Source organism: Strix aluco, chromosome 6, assembly GCF_031877795.1.
Source record: "Strix aluco isolate bStrAlu1 chromosome 6, bStrAlu1.hap1, whole genome shotgun sequence".
Lineage (NCBI taxonomy): Eukaryota > Metazoa > Chordata > Aves > Strigiformes > Strigidae > Strix > Strix aluco.
The window spans coordinates 19299949-19320092 of NC_133936.1; the positions used below are offsets into that span (position 1 = coordinate 19299949).

A 20144-nucleotide genomic window follows, 5' to 3' on the forward strand; every position below is an offset into this window, starting at 1 on the left:
TTACTAGCTAATTACTGGAATTATTTTTTTTTAATTAGAATATAATTTTCAAACTAAAAAAAATTGCTTTAAGAGGTACCACAAATCATATGAACAGATTATGTTGGTAATATTTTCTTTAACAAATTTGTAGTGGTGTTCATGGCACTCTGTTGGAAGCAGGCCATCTGACCTAACAAGAACGCATAACAAAATCATTACTAATGTATCATCTCCCTGATTTTACAGATTTGAGAAACTTATCTTATGCTGAAAGAGCACTGCTCTGAAGATCACTTTTGACTAATAACCTGATTTAGAGGCAAGGATCAGTAAAAATGAGAGAAAAAGAAGAAAGATCATATTTCTTTACTTTTAATAATGCTTGGATTTGCCCTTACACAGAAATAGGTTGTCAAAGGGTTGGCTAAGAATTTCAAGACATCTATCATGAATGCCCAGATTTAGATTTCATTTATGTTATCAGAAAATATACTAGAAAGTCTGAAGGCAAAGTCACAAGGCTAAATTTTGCCATGTTGTGCTTAAAAATTCATCCCCAAATTGCGAGGCTGCTAACCTCAGTAACAAGCAGGCAATGTATAAAATCTTTCATACCTTTGTGCTGTAAACTATTTCAGCTATTGACTTGGTTCAGGAATTAACATGTTGTATTTAAACCATTAAGCCTGTTGTAGTTCTTACAATTTATTGTTAATCTTTCTTTTGATGAAATCAACAGAAAAACAGTATCGTGAATAAACTGATAAAGCCAACCAGATCAGTTTGGAGACCATTCTATGTTTCTTTATTTCATCAGTTGAGATGATTTGAGGTATGGCAGTCAAAAGCCCCCATTTCATTACCTTAATATATGACATGGCTTGGGGACTGTGCTCTCTGTTAAGGGCCTGCTACTTAAAATTTCCATTGCCAATGCTCTGCTAATGTACAAGCTTGTTCATATTCACAACCTATTGCATGAATTAGCTGGTTATTTTGACTCACCTTTGCCATCTGTGCTTGGACTCCACTAGCCTTTAAAGCAGAAACTGCCTTCTGAGCAGCTGCTGGGCTGTCAAAGTCAACAAAACCGTAACCTGAAATATAAAACATATTTCATTAACGAGACAGCAACCAGCTTATAATCAAACAGTTCATATGCTACTAGCATAGAATTTTCTTGTTGGTGAAGAGGACAAATTTGAACTCTAAAGTTCTTCATGTAGTCTCAAAAAAACAACCTACCAAAGTCCTTCAACCTTGAACTGGTGGGGACCTACCCTAGTGGAACAAATCAATTTCCACGCCCGCTCATCAGGATTTTGTCCAAATTGCTAACAAGTAGTATGGTGCTTTGCTTGGTGTTATCTGGTATATATCTTCTAAGAGCAAATGTGGCATCATCAGTTTATTTCATAGAAATCACCAAGGAAAGCAGTCTGTTAATTTTTCTAATCTTAAATTCTTAGCCCAGCTTGAATAAGTGACATAAGCCTCTAAATTACACATCATTTACTCAAAACTGTGAGAGGAATTTAGTTTAAAAGACGCATATCTACTGCATCATAACCCAATTTTTGGTGAATTAGTTACTTCATTGTATATACATAGAAGGCAGTTAAATTTAAAAAGTGAGTGAAAACCCAGGTATAGTGAAATCAAATGAATTTTCCCCATTGTTGTTACTGGAACCAGAATGTAAAAAAAAAAATTGTCCTGAAAGCATTTTCTATGCCATATAATGCAATCTTTAAGTGTCAAAGTAAACCCAAAGTTAATTGTAACAATTTCCATGTATTTGCAGTAACTTCTTTTCTTATTCTGAACAACAACATACAGCTAATAGATTCCAGGACATCTGAACAGCAACATACCTTGGCCTTTACAGACACTGACCTTACAGGCTGGGACTTTTACTGCAACGTGAGAGTTGGATGCTCGAGTCTCACCAAAAGGCAATCAGAGTTTGGAAGCTACTTCCCCTAGATGTTATTGCAAACCTCATTCTGTATTTTTCAACCCCCCTTCCTTCCCACCAGTGAATCGCCTCAAATATTAAAGAAATCCTTCTCCAATGTCTAAGTTGGGTTAAGAGAAAACAAACAAAAACCCCAACAATTAGAAAAAAAAAAACCCTCTAGAGGAATAGAAAAATGAATTATTTCTTCAGAAGTTAATATTCTCTTATAATATGTCTGTACTGAGGACAAAGACATAACTGAACCAGCTTTAAAGTCCTTAACTTGGGAAAAACCACTCAAACAGCCTTGTACATCAGTGCAAGCTTATTTAACCTGCCAAGAAGCTGAAGAAAGCAGCATATTGTTCTGTGTAACGTGATGTTGTGGACTGTTAAATCTTGACATGAAACAGAGTGAGTTAGCTCATATCAAGCTTTGTGCTGCCAAGGCAAAACTAGCTTTCCATACCCACAACTAGCTTTCCGTGCCCATGACAGCCTAGGTTATCAACACCACCACACTGCAGGGTGCAACATATACGAAGTTACATACTGATAGCAAGCACGCCTTCAAAGCTGACTGTGCCATCTTCTAGGTGATAAACAAACTCAATTGCTCATCCTTCCAATTAGTTTAAATCCTATGGTATGTTCTTTTGGCAAGAGCCAGACACACTGTCAATCTTTTGGTTAAATTCCAGTTAGGTATCTGCATTCTGCCTACTTATGTTCCTACTGCAATTTCAATGACATGCAGTGAGCTTCCCTGCAGCCTTAACTTGCTGTATATTGTTACAGCAGACTGTTAGTTAGTGCTTCTCACAAGTGAGATTTAAAATCTGTACTGGAAAAGTCAGCTTAAACCTCTTAAAACATTAATGTAAGAATTTCTGTATCACTGACAGACCTGGGAGAACGGACAGACTAAATCAGCTAAGTGCTGTCGTAGGTATTAATGAATTAAAATAATTGAAAAGGGCATCTCCTCCTTCTTAGTCACAATATATGCAGATGACATCTGCATACAAGCTAGGAAAAACATTTCCAGAAATTTCAGTTTCTGAACTGTCAGCACCCTTTTAATTGCTTAAGATGGGGAGCTGAGAAGCTATGCCCCTGCACTGCTTCCAAGTTCTACACAAAAACTGTGTCTGTCTTAATGATGAACTCTCCTCTCCTGCCTCTATCAGCTTTATGCTCATTCATGAGCTTTATGCTTATTAATATTGCTAAATGAGCTGACTTAATTCTTCACTTTGCTTAGAAATTATCCTCTTAATTGTAAAAATAAAGTCTGAAATCTGATATTTCAGTGCCTGCTACCACACCTTCTCCCACCATGCACATTGCTGGGATATGATCTCACTGCAGCTGCAATGAGTGATGAAAATCAGTGAACTGATGTATCCAGCTTATCTAAAGGAGTTCTAATTTTTTTCCAGCTGCAATTACTTTGGTGAAAATGAACCCTCTCTTTGCTCCCAATACATTCAATAGCATATAACAAAACACAATTAGAGTACTGGAACATATAATTAAGTGCTGCTTTAAACTACTCTAATCAATGGAGCTTATTTCCACAATATATAATTTTTTCAGATGCTTAGTACAGTTGAATGGTCTTCTGTAAGCTTCCCTAGTTTCTCCAGGCAAAAGGGGAAAAGCTGCTTTTAACTCCATTTTTGTTTTTAAAATAGAGGCAAACTGCCAGCCAGCACTGTGCATAACAGCCTCACTCCGGCTGGGCTGCAGCACTGACATAGGCTGTCTGCCAGCTCCACTGGAAACAAACATATTGAATACACCAACCATGGGCAAGAATAAGACTAATTTAGGAATAAGAATGAGAAAAAAAAAAAAAAGAGTTAAAAGCACTTGAAATACAACATTAGCGTATTTTATAGAATTAATTAGGACTTTCAGGTCAATGCAGTACAAAGCTAAATATACATACCTTTGCATTTGTTTGTTGTCTTATCCAAAATAGCCTTCGTGGATACAATTTTCCCATACCTAAAATGTATTATACATATGTAAGGAAAATGAGGAAAGAACATCCTATTACAACAGATACCCAATTCATGTTATTTTATAACCTATTACCCTTTAATTTTAATAAATGGAATAATATATAGACTATATAATTATAAAATTAAAATGCACACATAGATCGAAGTGACAAAAAAAGATCAATTTCAAGCATGATCTTGTTCTATTCTCCCTATGTTCTCAGTGGCACAGCAGAATCACAAAAGAAGCCAGAGAAAAAGTGCTTTATAGAAGAATACAATACAGTTAAAAACCTGCTACATATAAGAAACCACATTTTAGACATAAGCTTGGACTCTCTCAGAATATATACTAGATAAAGCAGACAAGCTGCCTTATCAGTGCTAGGCTTGCTAACTAACACAGTACATGGGGAAAAAAATAAAAACACACAGTAAAAAAAATTTAGCTAGCTCTTCCCCCACACACTGACAAACACAAAAAGATTAAAAATTCTGTTCTGGAAAGTGACATGTGCAAGTCAGATTTATGAAAGCTCATCAGCAAAGGTGGTAAAAAAATTTCTGTATTTTTAAAATGGAAAACTGAAATGTAAATGATTTCAACTAAAACCAAAACATCCCTCAGTCAAGTCTCAATTTTCTTTTTTTAAAAGAAAAACACATTCATTGCCTGTTCCTCAACTTCTCAATAACCAGGCAGTTCAAATGCCAGTCTGCTCTGCAGTCCAAAGGTGAGTACCCAGAGATTTAAGAGCAATTAAGCTTGGGAAACAGGCAGACAGCAATCCCAGCTATAGGAATGATTGCTGTTTCTGAAGTGCTCTGCAAAGTTTATCAGTATTAGATTTTTTTGATCAAATTTAGAGTAGAATTTGTCACTGCTGGTGAAAACTGGCAATTTTCCTTGGAAACTAAATCCCAGTTTCAATATTAAAAAAGCAACTCCCTTGGCCTGCATCAGCAGCGGAATTGGAAATGGAGCACAGGTTTCACAAGTTCCTTACTACAAATCTCTGTTTGCTTGTGAACTACATCTGACACAATGCTGTGAGTACACAAGAGAGAAACAATGCAACATGAGTTTGTTTTCACATGAGAATATAATGTAAATTATTACATTAGCAGGTATACCTAAGCACTACTGTGTGCTAAAAGGTTATCATTGTACAAGAACCCAAAACGAACTGAAAATAAGAAAGTGGCTTTTGGGGAAGAATGAAGTTTTGCCAGTTCATCTGCTAAATATAACTGCAATAGAGTATCATTTTGAAAAGATATTATTTCAAAAGACAACTAACTCAATTTCTGTAGTGACTGTATTAGTCTTAAAAGTTCTTCAAAATATATGAGAAACCTAATAAATAAAGTTAAGCTTAGTTAGTTAAGAGTACTCAAATAACTGTTCACTTGCAAAGTAACAGTTTTTCAAAAATGAAGCCTATTTACAAAGTACCTTCCCCCTAAAGAACATTTAAATACATGTTTCAGTGTGGTTATCACTCTGATGTTCTGAGCAACTTTTATTTATTCAATGAGTTATTGTATGGCTTCAAATAGTTGCAAGGCAGTAAACCTGGGACACTAGCCACTAGGTGTTACCTTCCTCATTGTATCTGAAATTGTGAGCATCTACGCTGACACAAAACAGAACTGTCCATCTGTAGTCTGAAAATGTACAAGCATCAATGAAAATCAGTGCGTACCTAAATATACCATGCTAGAAGCTGTAATAAAGCAATAGAAATTGTGCTTAATAGTTGGAGCAGGTACTTCCTTATTAGTGCCACTTAATTTCCAAATCTGTCATTCCATTAAGAAAACTCTATAGTCCTTAAGTCAAAACTTCTCAAACTTTCTCCAGAATTTTTCTGGATGCAGAGTAAACATACATGTTATAAGTGAGAGGGGTAAACTGTTCAGGGACAGCACTCCTCAAGATCCACTAAACTCTTGTGTTCCAAACTGCCTGCACTCAGCATCACATCTGACAGCCAGCATTCTCCATATCCTATCAGCTTCCCTAAGCTTCTCAAAGTGAAGAGCTACATGACCTTTTGTGGGAAAAAAGCCCTCAAGGATTATCTTTCTTGTCCCTGCTACTGTTTCAGTTCTTGAAAGTGTAAAAAGGTGGGGGGGGGGGGGGGGGCGGGGCGGCGGGGCAGAGTGGGGAACTACAGCACTGGGCATGTATGTGAACAAAGTAACTGCAACTCTCAGCCGGTTTGGGCACAGAGGGGAGTCACAGGCTGGCTAGGGACTGTGCTGGCCCACCCATGCTGAAATACACCAGCCCGTAAATAAGTGTCTGCATGTCTGTTCTTTACAGCCACTTCATGGACCATCTTCCAATGTGCAAGACCGCTAGTGATTTAATTCACCATCCTAGATAGCATGGCTCCTGCAAAGAACCAGCTGCCATGGAAGACTGCCAAGAAGTTTCAGCAGTGTGAGTCTAGGAATGATTGGGAGAACCAGTATAACAATAGCAGCTACCACTAGGATTTCTCCCACAATTTTCCCCGTGAATACGCCTCCCAAGTGCTAGCCATCCACTCATGCCATGAAGCACAGACACGCAGTTTACCCCACGTGAGCCTGGGCAGAGGGATACATTCCCTCCTTGCTCCCATCATGTGGTCAGGGGAAACTACTCCTTGCAGTTCCTCTTAAGTGCTTCCTTCAAATGATGACCATCACAAAAATCTACTTCCTTCCTCCTGAATTCTGCAGTCCTAATACTGCTGTTAACACAAGCTCCTGTCTTTAACTGCTCATTTTTTGAGTGCAACTGCAATCGAGACCCACCAGAAATCAATGAGCTATAAAACACATTGAAGTCACAACATAAACTAGTATGTATTGCCTGCTTACCTAAAGGAATATAGAAACCAAAACAAAACTTATATTCAAAGATGTCTATGATAGGTCTTGCCTGAAGATCATCATTCCTCTCAAAGCTCATGCACATCTAGCTGTCTTAGGCATCCTGCTGAGGCTACCGCTCCAAAACCTTAATGCATGCTTGCTGAGACTTACTGCCTAAGACAGAGCATATTTCTCATGGCTGGCAGAATCACTTCTACAATGATTGGTGATTGCTCATTCTGTCTCCTCTGAAGCAATTTTTTAAAATATACTTTCTTTTAAATTAAGTGCTAATCTTGACAAATAACTGCTAATCTGGCTGGTGACAAACAACTGGGTGTTCCTTATTAAGTAGGTTATTTTTCACCCAAAAATAACATCAAATGAATGTTCAGCAGCAAAAAAAGAGGTTTTGGGTTGTTTTTTTTTTAATGCTATTAACACATTCTCTCTTTAGTCTGAATTATCTTTGGAGATGCAAAGATGTTTTCAGCTTTGCATCTCTTTTCTATACAGCACTTGTACCAATGTCAACTAACATATTAAGGAAGAGAGGGCTTGGGTAAGAGACAGGTAAATAATTGCCAGGGTGCATTAGTTATGGAATTAAAAGGGGTATGTCCAGTGTAACAGTTTACAGGTTATAGTACAGAACACCCAACACAAAAGTAAATTTGGATAGGCGATAAAGAAGAAACTTGTTCAAAAGTCAAATTATGAAGATACGCAGTACTGCTACTTAGTAGGATAATGCTTACCACTGCCCATTACATATACTCTTTTGTACAGAAATGAGAGGGTAATCTCCACCTACCCAGCTGCCCTAAGCAGATCTACTGCCAAGCAACGTGAATGTCAAAACACAGTGCTATATCTTTGTCTGAGATACTTTTGAAGTGGAAGACTTGAAGCAAAGCATCACCATATACTTTTTTAAAATCACATTGTTCAGCAACACAGTCAAACCCAGTGCAAATAATCACACTGACAGATTTATTACAAATAGCTAGGAATACTTTTGACATTTAAAACATCTCTGAAGCCTAATTTGGTGACCTCCATGACACTGAAAGAAAAGGGTCCTTAGAGAACTAAGTACACAGATCAATCTGAATCACTGTTTATTTTTCTCCCTTTGTACATCTGCTAGTATAACAAACATACTTGCAAACGTGAGGGCGATAAGATGCCATCATGAGCATGACAAAGAACGGGGAACGAAGTAGCTTGAGGTCTCTGCCACAAGTGATATTTTGAGTGTTGAAAGAACTTATCTGTGTGTGCATTAGGGGAGGTACAATAAGAACGGGCAGCAAGAGTCTTGATAGGGGTTGTCTGGAATGAATTGTTCAAATCTTTGTCTTCAACAGCTCTATGTGATATACCTCATACTACCAAACTCACAGTGCTTCCCTTTGCAGTACTTCCAAACTGTCTTCCAGCTTGTGCTGTGAAGGGTTCCTCTGTCATCTGACATTGACTCCGACACTAACACACCAGAAGGATCTCTGCTACCATGTAAAGTCCTTACCTTTTAGAGCTGCTTATGTCCTCCATCCTGAACTGTCCAGAACTTTGTGTTGAAGATGAACAGTGCTCTCTCTTTGCCTAAGTCCAGAGAGCATTCCTGGAGATCCTGCTATTACTCCTTGCATTACTGTAGCGCTGTCAGAACTCCTCTGCTATGCAGAAACAATGCTGCATATCTTCTGTGTTTATTCTAGATTAATTTTTACATCTTAGCATCTTATCACTGCCCTTCATGGAATGCTCTTGAGTTCTAAGAGCCAGAATCATGTGGTAAAAGCAGGCACGAATTTCGTAACATGTAAGTGGCTCTGAGTACATGAACTCACTATAAGGTGGAATTGTGAAAGGGAAGAGAACCTGGCTGAACACAAGAATTTCAGTAACGAGCCAATATTCTCACAGGTGACCCAAAGACAAGAGAGAGCAGAACAAACAGACAGATCCAGCAAGAAGGTCACGTGGGAGAACAGATCAGTTAACCCTAAAACACGCTGCAGTTGCTGAATGGATCCACACCAAAATAAATCTTAGACTAGGATAAATAACTAGAACAAAATGGATAAATACTTCCAAAGAAATTCCTGTATATTAATTGTAACACTAAAAAGAACGTGCAGGTAGAGATGCTCAATCTGTAAATCAGCTTTTTAACAATCAAAACCAAAAATAGCTTTCTTATTCAAACATGGCCTTATTCATTGCACAACATGGACAGTGGGCACCTTATGTGCTCTACACACAGTAAATTCCTGCTTGAAAGGGAATATTATTCTTCAGTATGATCCTAAATAAATGCACATTACAAACACTGACTTCTGCAAATCAGTGATGTACAACTTTTCAGACACCATCCTCACCTCCCCAAACACAGAGTATTCTATTTTGAACAGCACAACTCACAACATTTACATGAAACTATTGATCTTAATAGCCAAGCCCACGCTGCAGTCTATCTCACTTGTAAAGTAAGTGGAAGCCCAATCCATTCAACTCAATTGAGACCTGAAGAGAAACCAGAGCAGTCCATGGGAAGGCCCCATCTCTGCTGCAGTTCTCAGCTCCTCTATACCTGGTGCAAAAGGAGCAAAGAAATTCCTTGTAACTGAGAGAAAGAGTCAATGGAGTTGTCAGCAAGAGCTGACTTGGTACAGCTGGCTTCCATTCCTCACTGCTCTTCCAGTGTTCAGGGCATTTCTAAGCCAACAGCACAGCCAAGGGAACATAATCAGCCCCAGAAATCTTTTCTCCTGGATCCAAAAACCAAGCTCAGAGCAGCTTCTGAGCAGTACAAAAGGTTTTATCTGGCTCCCATACCTACCTCCCTCTGCTGCATCTTGGGAAAGTGGCGTACTGAACCTTAAGCTCTTGCTCCCTTTTAAGCTTAGATAAACACAGGGAGTTTTTGTTTCTCCGTGTATCAAATTTTTAATTTCCCATCAAGGGGAATTTCAAAAAATAATTGTTCATACAATACTGCTAGACCTTGTGATAGCCTACTCTAATCCTGCTATTTAATTACGGATAAACGTTCTCTTACAAAAACTTGATAAAGAAGTTATTCAATCCAGCAGAACACTGAGTTTGGAGAACAGAATCAAACCATATGGTTTCTATTTTTTAATTCTTCTTCACCACATCTATGCCCTAGTGTAGAAGGAGACATTGCTGAGAACATTTTGTCCATATTTTGTTTTCTATTGTTGGAAGACACACTGTTCTTTGAGAAACTCTTTGGAATCACTCAGTTGCTTTATGGCCATCATAGACCTAAAGATTTGCTACCAGAACATAATGAGTACCTACCACCAAAAGCTGGACCAATCATTTTTATTGCATATTTAAACATTACAGTTATATCTTTTTTATTTGCACAGTTAATGGGCATGCATAATCTAGCTTAGTATGAGTTGTGTTTTGAAACTGTTACAGATTTGGCTAATTTGTTTGGTTCAGCAAAATCTCCTTTACTAGCTTCAGATATTCAAGCACTGGGTTACTCAACTCAGCCAGATGTGCCCTGTTTCAAGCACTGGATCATATTTTTCAGTATGTGCAAAATAGGACTTCCTTGTGAACCTAAATTAAAGTTAGAATGCTGCTTTGATGACATGCTGTTAAACGGTCATGTGCTTTTGACATAAAGGTAGTTTCTTTCTTACTAGTTATCCCTTTGACTCTCTGGTACTCCAGAGATAAAGACAGCATTTTCAAAATATCCAAATAGTTCTCATTGTCATTTTTTATTATTGTACTTGGGAGATAAATAATACCTCCAAATAAATTAGAATTTATTACTATGGAAGCCAACTACTGTTTTGATTGTCTTTACAAAATTACTAAAATTACCTTTTGTCCATTAATGTAAAGACTATTTTGGAAGAGTTTGGATCTGTGTACCAAAAAACCAAAACAAAACCAAACCACAACCAAAAATAACCAACCCCACAGATACTTGGCTTTACTGACAATTCAGTAGTCTTACGTGCTGCTGCAAATCCTTCACAAGACCAAGAAAGCTTTCTTTTCAACCTCTTTACCTTTAATTCTTCATTTAAGTTTTTCGTATTTGGTTTTCAATAAGAATCAGTGGATAAAAGCATATATTATCATCATTGCTGATTTAGTTACCAACATCAGCACACTACAAACTAGTATTACTTTGGTACAAACAATCTCTTCTTCAAGCTCAATAGGTTACAATTCCAGATTTCAACTGAGAAGTAATCAAAAGTAGCAAAACCAGATGCAAAATCAGATATACTATCACCTCCTACAGTTATCCTTCCTTAGGAGAGCAGAGGCTTAGCTTAACAGACATATACAATTTGGCCTTCTTAGTTTCTTGGACCATATTAATTTTAACAGATAAAAAGCAGTATTTTATGACTAGGTATTTGTTTTATAATGCACAGGCTCTACACAAATGTTAACTACTCCTTACAGCTAAAAAGAACAAGGAATTCAAAACCCTAACGATCAGCAAAGTGACACACAACAAGAAGATTTTGGAGATTATTATTTTTCAGCTACCCATTTTGTTTTTCTTAAGAGTAGTTATTTCCTGGTTTAGCTGAGGATAAGCTGTGGAGATAGGGAAGAAACATTTTTAGAATCAGGAAATATTTGCTTCCTCTTGCTTTGCAGAGATGTGAATAATCTCTATCCATTCCTTAGAATTTGACTGGAAGTCAAGGGGGAAAAGTCCTGTTAGCTCCTACAGCTATTTTTACGACATTTTGCAAAGCTTTTTCAATTAGTATGCTCCTTTTTGCACAACAAATTGATTATCTTAAAAGCACGACCCACTGTACAATGCCTTTTCATTTGGCACAACTAAGGAAAATTGCTTTTTTTAGTATCTCTGGGTATTTTAAGCCTTTAAGACATATTATAGCTGACACTAAAACAGCATTCCTAATGTGGCTTTCTAATGTATAGTAAACAAACAGATTTCCAACAACTGCCAACAGAGGTGTTTAAAAAAAAAAAAAAGTAATGGCATGTTTAGTTAGTTTTATTTAGTTTTACTTTACAAGGTTAAGAATGTTGCAATAGGTGAAAAATTAGTTATTCTTCAGTACTATAATGACACAATTGCAGTGGGAAAACATAAATTAAAAAAAGATCCATGAAGCCTCCCCTCCACAGAGCTTCTGGAGTTGGAGGGAAAGGCTCTCATTCTTCTCTGGCAAGCATTGAGAAGAATTCAGCTGATGCTACTTTGAGAAAAACGCAACAGCAGCAGAACTGAAATAATGAGAAATTTAAAAACCTAAGTATAAAATCTTTACATTAGGGGGTTTGTTTGGGGGCTTTTTTATTAATTTAAAAGAAGAAAAAAAGAAGGCAAATTCTGAAGGATGAACCTATAACTTCTATTCTAGGCTGTGAAAAGTTTATTGGCATCTGTTGCCTCAGTCGCTTCACTGAGGATGTGAATACAGATATTTGGCAGAACTATGATTAATCATCACCCACTCTTCAGGGTAAGATTTTTTTCAAAGCCCTGAATCTTGGCCTATCCTCGGTCAGCTGCAACATGATTTTTACTACTAAATACACGGCATTGAATTTCCACTTAATCTTTCATAGGCTAGCAAGGTAATAATGCTCAACTTGATGGTAGGGAGAGACCAAAGCAACAGCTCCACACACTGAACAAGGAGACAGCAACAGCAGCAAAAGTGGCAGAGCCAACCTCTTGCCCTGCACAGATCATCTTTCATATTTCATAGATATCTAAAGATTCTAGTCACCCTAATGATTCTCATGAAAGCCAGGCTACTAACATGCTGGTCCTAAATTTGTTGATTACATAGCTGTTTTAACTGTGAAGATGTCGCATACTGTGAAGAAAAGGAATTTCAAGCAACAAGCTAAGAAAAATGATCCCATTCAGTGTTTCTTGCAGCCACTGCCCCTGCAGTAACCCAACCTAACTTCTGACAAGCTGAGGTGATTTAGCATAATCTCTGAACCATCTGCTAGGCTATCTATCAGTTCAGTAGCCTTGTTACTTTACAGTTTATAGGTTAAGAAGTATAAATAACCTATCAGAAACACAAACAGATTTGCCTCTGACACACTTTGAAGTGCAAGTATTGTCTAAGTAACCATAGCTTGCTTTCTCTTGAACTGAAGAAAATAAAAAAAACAAAACACAGTAACACATTAACCAAAGTGTCTGTTCTTTCAGAAAAGGAAATTGTTTATCATCATCTTTACAGTTTATGAAATCAACAGTTCAGCAGACCTAATACTTCATAACATATTTTTGCCTACACTTTTAGGAGATTTTTCTATTTACCCATTGGAAAACTCATCACATGTGAAGTATTTTAAAATGTGTGAACTATGTAGAGTTACATAAAGTTTTCAAACATCTGTTTGCAGGGACACAAATACTGGCTGATATTGAAGGTGTTTCCTGCCAAGATTCTACTGAGTCTGATGACCAATGTTAGTGAAGACCACTTTGCGTTTTTCTTACAAATTATGTGGCACTGTTCTTTGAGAAAAATATTTTACAGTTGGATGGAATATGAAGTGATGTGCATAAATTAGATTGTACGGTTTAGAAACTGATTTGCTACTATTCTACTTCTAATATAGTATATCGTCATTTATATGAAGTACTTTACACTGAAAGCATTATAGAAAGTTTTATCATAAGACTGGACTGAGGATCATTCATATGAACATTACTTGTGCAGTTATTCTGATAGTCACAAGGAATAAATCTCAGAATTATCATAGATTATCATAAATCAACTAACATATATTAAGACATTCACACAGGAAGTTACCCGTAAATACTACAACTTTAGACAAAAATCAATACATCTGCCCCTGAATTCCTGCCTCACAAAGCAGGCTGCACTTTCTAATCTATATCATTCAACATCCAGTTTAACAGAGCAAACTCTGGAGAATCCTTATTTTACAAAAAGAGATAATTAATTAAAAAGATATTTGGAATTCTTGGCTAATCTACTTTTTAGTACTACAATCATTCTTACTCAAGAAAACATAGGACAACCTACATTTTCTGCAGGAATTTGCCTGTGTATCTATTGACAAGGTTATTCAGGTATATGGGAAAGGTGTTACAGTTTCCTAGAGCTACAAGATGGAAGAACAAAGCCATGCTATTTTAAGAAAGCAAATGGTCTCACCCTGTTGTTCTCTTACCCTAACACTACAGAAGGACACTAATCATGCCTGCATTAAAAGCACTGAAAAAAAAATAAATCTGCATTTTATGCACAACTGAAAGCAAAAAACTGAAGCAATATTCTTTGAAAGTAAGTTTATCATAGTTCCTGTGGCTCCCAGAAACACACATAGACATGAAAGACACAGGGTTTTTTTAAAAAATCATAATTCATTTGCAAGCAAAATAATAAAGTTCCAAACAGGTTCAAATTACAAGTCTAGAATATTATTTCTACAGTCTAGCAATTTATTTTATCTTTTTTTCATGCTGAGAAATTATCACTAATCAAGACAATGATTTGGGAAGATGAGAAATTAAACCAGATGAACGCTAATATGTGTTTATAAACCAAGCTCTTGGCAGGTCTGCAGACATGGATGTACTGATTTACCACTGCTAGCTGTTTTAATCTGAAAGTAAGGCAGTATTTCTACAGCCAACCATAAATCTTGGCAAATTTCAGCCTCACCAATTTTGCAGAGACTACACTAACAGCCTGAAAGATAAAACTATGAAGACTTAAGAGAGCAGTTATTATTCATAACTCCTTTCTCTTCCTTGTGCTAAACAGTACAGATCAGCTTGGGAGCATAAATTAGTCTCTCTACCTGAAGACCATTTATTTTTCAATTCTTCCTTCTCCATCCAAGGAAGCCAAATTCAGTCACTGTCAGCATATGATGCATTGTCCTTTATTTTGACTTTTCCTAAGCATATTTCTTTTTCTTGGGGGCTGGAATTAAGGACAAGGCAAGGGGAAAATAAAATTATTTATCAACACTTCCCCATACCTTTCTCCCTTGTTTTAGTCAGAACAGTATAAATCAAAAGGTGTTATTCTGGCTACCGTCCTAGCTAGTGTGATACTACCTCCATCTGGATAGATAGACACCTATTAATACTATAATGCTATATTTGCAGAAGATTACTCTTTAATTTATTCTTGCCTATTAATTTCACTTCTAGTGACGGTTGCTAACCAAGTCTTATACCCTCAGTTTAAATAAATGATGCCCCAAGGAATATGTTGGCAAAGTCTTAAAAAACATGAGATTGGAGATTGCCAAAGTACAAGGGCACTTTCAGCCACATCCCACTTCCTAAGCCCTGACCCACCTGTCAGCTCTGAACTACAAAAAAAAGTCTCACATATTGTGTAAATTACATATATACATATATTAAAAAAAATACACACTTATATGTACACACACACACACATATAATGCTTTTTCTTGCATTTATCTTGTATGGAAGATGCTTGTTTGCTGGAATAATGCCTGTCATAGACAACTTCAAAATATGTCAATGTATTTTGTATATTTTCCTTCTGTTTTTGTAATACTAAGACAACACAAAGCCAATAGGATGAATCCAAGACCTGGCCTGCTGGGTTAAAATACCTTCTACACAAAAATACCTATAAGTGCATCTTGCACTAATTTAACATCCCATCTTGAAAAGTGCTAACTGCCTCTCTTCTGTCTGGAAGGCAGAAGAGATAAAAACCCAACACACTGAAATAAGTTCCAGTATCTCTGAACTGCATTTTAACAGTGGTTCTTTTATGAAATACTCATAGTAACATCCTGCTTTCAATAGCTATTCTATACTGGAATTAACATCTCATAATGAACAAACTGTACAATTAGAGTTTGACCTCCTTTAATTTCTGGTAACTTAATGTCAGTCATACCAGAACAGCACTAAATGGACAAATTATTCAAAATCATTGCTAAGCCTTCCAGAGGCCTTGCCCCCTTAAATAGCACGACATGTAGACTTTATCCCTATTTGAATCTGCTTCTCTAGTCTCAAGTCCCAGCTGTGCTGAATAGCAAATATCTCCATTTCAATAGGGAAAATGGTTGTACTAAAGTAGTTCTCTCCAGGGGTCAAAATACTTCAGAAGGGCATTTAAGTGGCTGTATGTTATTGAGCAGAAACATCAGCTCACATATTATTGATTATAACTGCGTGGCTCTGTTGAAAAGATGTCTGCAGTGGTATTAAGTGCTGAGATAGGGACAGAGGAGTGCTACACATTAAAAAAATACTATCCATCTGTTGCCAAATTGTAGATACATGAGCAATCACAAGCTCTAACACAAAATCTAAAGTGCAACCTTTGTGGCTGATGCGTCAGGGTCATATTCAGTGACACTTCCTCAGTTTCACACTGCTTAAGATAGTCTTTTGAATATTGATTGAAGCAAACAGGAGACAGTTTGATTTCTGCAGTTTTGCAAAGAGAATGTAATAGATACTTATATGGAAATTTGCTTTTAGTAGCTTAAATACACCATTTTCTTTAAAAGCACCATTACCCTGTTCTGATCCCATCACTACAGCAGCTAGTCACATACAACTGATGTCTTCTGGAACCACCGCACATAGACCCTACTCCGAGCACCGAGCTGCAGACAGCCCTGCAGTCACAGCACAGTGCGCACTACCAGATTGTCATGTAGAACGTACCCAAGCTGGATGAAACTAAGATTCCCCAGACCCTCATCTCCAGTGACTTTTGTGTAATGTCTATGTCAAGTGCCACCATGGAAGGATAAATCCAGCGTCCCAGACTACGCTTTGTCTCATGTGCCTGAGGAAGCACTTGAAATCATCGGGCTTCACAGGGAAGAACATTAATCCTGGCCTAGCAGGGAAAACCCAACCCACAGTGGTGATTCAAGACTGGGTCGATTGGGCTCAAAGAAAATTGGGATCCTCCAATTGGCTGTATCAACTGCAAGCCTGGATGGTATTTACATTAAACAGAGTAAGACTTAGATTTAAAGCTTCTTAAAAGGAGCAGCCGTGGCAGTTTCATGAATCTAGAGCATCAGCAGCCACTGCATGGCAAGCCCAAAGTTAGTTCTGTATCACAACCTTTCTTGAACAGATTCAACAACATATGCCAACAGGGGAGCTTGTATGACATGGTCACATTGTTTATGGGCTTTACAGACCTTTCTTATTATCGAGAGCCTGAGATGACTCTTTGCCTGCAAGGGGGCAGCAGAATGAACTTTTCTCTTAGAAGTGATACAGTACTATATGGAAGAAGCTGTAACTTCTACTTGAGGATGAATCTCAATGCCCATGCTTCAGATTCTAAAATAGTTCATTTACTAATTTTTCCAATCAATTTATCTAAACAAGATGCTTAAACCAGGCCAAACAGAAATCTTAAAATGTTTTTCATGAAAACTCTTCAGAAGCAGGAAAATGTAACGGATACAGCTATCGTAAAAAAAGGACTGAGAATCCAAAGAGGCAATGGCTATATCCAATATCTGAAAGCCACTCATTAGTAAAGAGTTAAACGGTATCTAGGTCACTCTACAGTCTTTCCTGCACACCCTCAGCTCACTGAATATCGGAAATGCTGTGTGGGAAGGCCAGGGAACTAAACTCACAGACCAAGTATGACTCAGACTGCAGTAATTTAATGATTTATTTTTTTTTTCTCTTGAATTATCCTTGGGATTAAAAGAATCCACACCCTCAACACAAAACCAAATCACAATGAAAGGGAGAACCTACAAATTCATATCTTTGAGTCAACAAAAGGTATCTAGAAGCAAATTCATTATTAATGGTAAAGGACTGAGACCTTTCCTATAACGTACTATATGGTCAGAACAGCAGAAGGTGAAGAATTTGAGTCCCAGTCAGATGTTCTTCTGAAAGCCCTAGTGGGGATGATCTCAGCAATAAGAATGTCAGAGAACTGCCTGCCAAAAAAATAAAGGAGAGCTGTCACAGCCAAATGCTGACCTCTACCACTAGAGAAAAGCAACTTGAGAGGAATAGCCTCACATTTCCTCCACCACTGCAGAAGCTGAACTCAAGTATTGTCAAGTATCTTTGGCACAAGCACGAGCACAAGACAACTATAAGATCCTGGAGAAGGCAGAACACCAGCAGACCAGGTCCAGATTCAAATCCAGTTAAATCCTTGAGGAACAATTAAAATTTCTGCAAAATCTGTCCCACTGAACAACGCAGAAGTTTGGAAAGGCCACTAATGAACAGAAGAAAACACTGTCCTCAAAAATACTCCTTCCTGATGACAATATAAAATTACGAAAATTTACTCTTTCCTCTGCACTTCAAGCTGCCTCCCTTCCCTTCACTTAAGGAAGGGGGGGGGGAAGCATGCAAACTACCACAAAAAGAAGAGCAAAGCTAAAATGTCCTAACAGCACTGAAATACCTTCTATCACAGGAGCTCATACATTTTCATCCAGAGAAACAGAAACTAATTTCCCCTTTTTCATGGCAAAAAATTTAACTAGTTTTGTTGTGGTGATATAAACAGAAGGAATTGAGCATTTGGCTTTACAGCTATATATTTAGATGCATTCTGCTCTGTTTCTGTTTTAAATTATCTAATTTTTTTATCTCATGAGATAAAGAAACTAGCAATGTTCCCAAAACATATATCCACCATCTAAACATCACGAGGAATGCTTGGTCAGTAACCAGTTACTGTTGAAAGTAAAGTCTTGCTGCTGCTCACCTTTCAGCTACAACTATGGAAGAGTCCAAATTCCTAATCTCCTCTGATAAAGCAAGGGGTTTGGACCCAAGTGAGTTCAGGTGGCAAGCTCTATCTTGACAATACAGACAGTGTCACCTGATCAATGAATTTTAAATAACAATTAAAAGGGCAACATCTTTGATAGAAAGACCAAAAGAGTCACCATAAATGAAGTGGAAGTCCCATGTTCCATACTGATTTAGACCAACACAGGGTCTGCTTCAGGTCATTGCTTCAAAAAAATGCAATTTATTGGTTAAATGGAAACTTAAGAGGAAAAAATTTACGTCTTTCCTGTTTTTCAAAAAGGAATCAGACTCAAAAACTTTTCTTACCCTACCTACCCAAGAACCTCTTAACAACTTGGGCCTTTCTGTGACCTACTGAAACCTGTCTACTTTTTGCACCTTATCAATTCTACCCAATTTAGTTGTCCAAAACAGTGGGACTTGTACTCGTTAAGACTACCACCTCAATCTCAGTTCAAGTGTTAGATGGGAAAAAGTTGATTAGTGACAGTCAGGGCTGTCCCCTCTTCCTGGGAAGGCCACTCTTTTCAAAATATTTAATGATATTTGCAAAACTCCATAATTCAGAGTGAGTGTCCTAGACTTCAAAGAGAATTAACAAATATTTAACTGAATAAGCAATTAATAAAATGGGTGAAAAAAAGTCAGAATTTCTCATGGGACAAAGTAACATGCAATTCACTTGGGAAGAACAGAAAACGGGGACAGATTATTGTATATTTTTATAATGTCATCACTCTGAATATTTGGAAGATGTTCAAAAAGAATTTATCCTAACTTACATACTAGAAAGCACATTCATGCTGAGGCCTTGGTATGATGATGGACTATTTTCAGCAGCAGTCCTGGCTAGTGGTCTTTCACTCCTAGTACTGCACCTCTGTACTGCAACACGGAAGCCCTTGTAAGCTGCCACTGGAAAAAGGAATGTGGAACACTTGCCCTCTGAGTTATTTGAGATCTTCAAGATACAGAAAAAAGACTTTTGGCAACAAATAAAAAAGCCTCAACAAGAAAGTTAAGACAAAGCCTACCACACAATAAAAACAAGTAGCTTCAAGTGTAGGAAATGTAGGGGGTTGAATACAGGATCTCTGGAGAAACAAAAAAATGCGGATGATTTACAAACACTCCTTTTCAGATCACAGTACTACAAACAGCAACACGAGGAAGGAAATGCACTGCTATGTCAGCTCCACTGGATACCCCACCATGCTGATGCCCTCAGGCCTTGAAGGGAAAGAGTCTCTCTGCCAAAGGGCTTCTCCAGACCTCAGCCAAGGTATTCAGACTTAAGACAGGGGAGATTTCTGCCTTGGGGTACTGCACAGCTACTGGTTGAAAAGAAGAAAAAAAAACAACAAACCAAACCACCAAAAGAAAGCACCAGAGACCATGGAGTTTATCTGGCACTGTGCAATTACATAGCTAAAAAGCTCAGCCTTCACTATCAAACAAATCCTATGTCCATGCAATGGAGCGCTAAGTGGTTTTAAACCCCAATACT

At 37.5% G+C, this 20144-nt stretch overlaps 1 protein-coding gene across 4 annotated transcripts in view; it reads right to left on the reverse strand.

Moving 5' to 3' along the window:
* The window catches only part of RBMS1 (RNA binding motif single stranded interacting protein 1), a 146774-nt gene that overhangs the window by 36990 nt on the left and 89640 nt on the right, over window positions 1-20144 (reverse strand). For all 4 annotated transcript variants that reach the window (XM_074828964.1, XM_074828962.1, XM_074828963.1 and 1 more), the window contains exons 3-4: window positions 3897-3955; window positions 988-1079 (exon numbers count right to left, since the gene is read on the reverse strand). In XM_074828964.1, the coding sequence (XP_074685065.1) occupies window positions 988-1079; window positions 3897-3955 (151 nt within the window). The remainder of the gene's footprint in view (window positions 1-987; window positions 1080-3896; window positions 3956-20144) is intronic.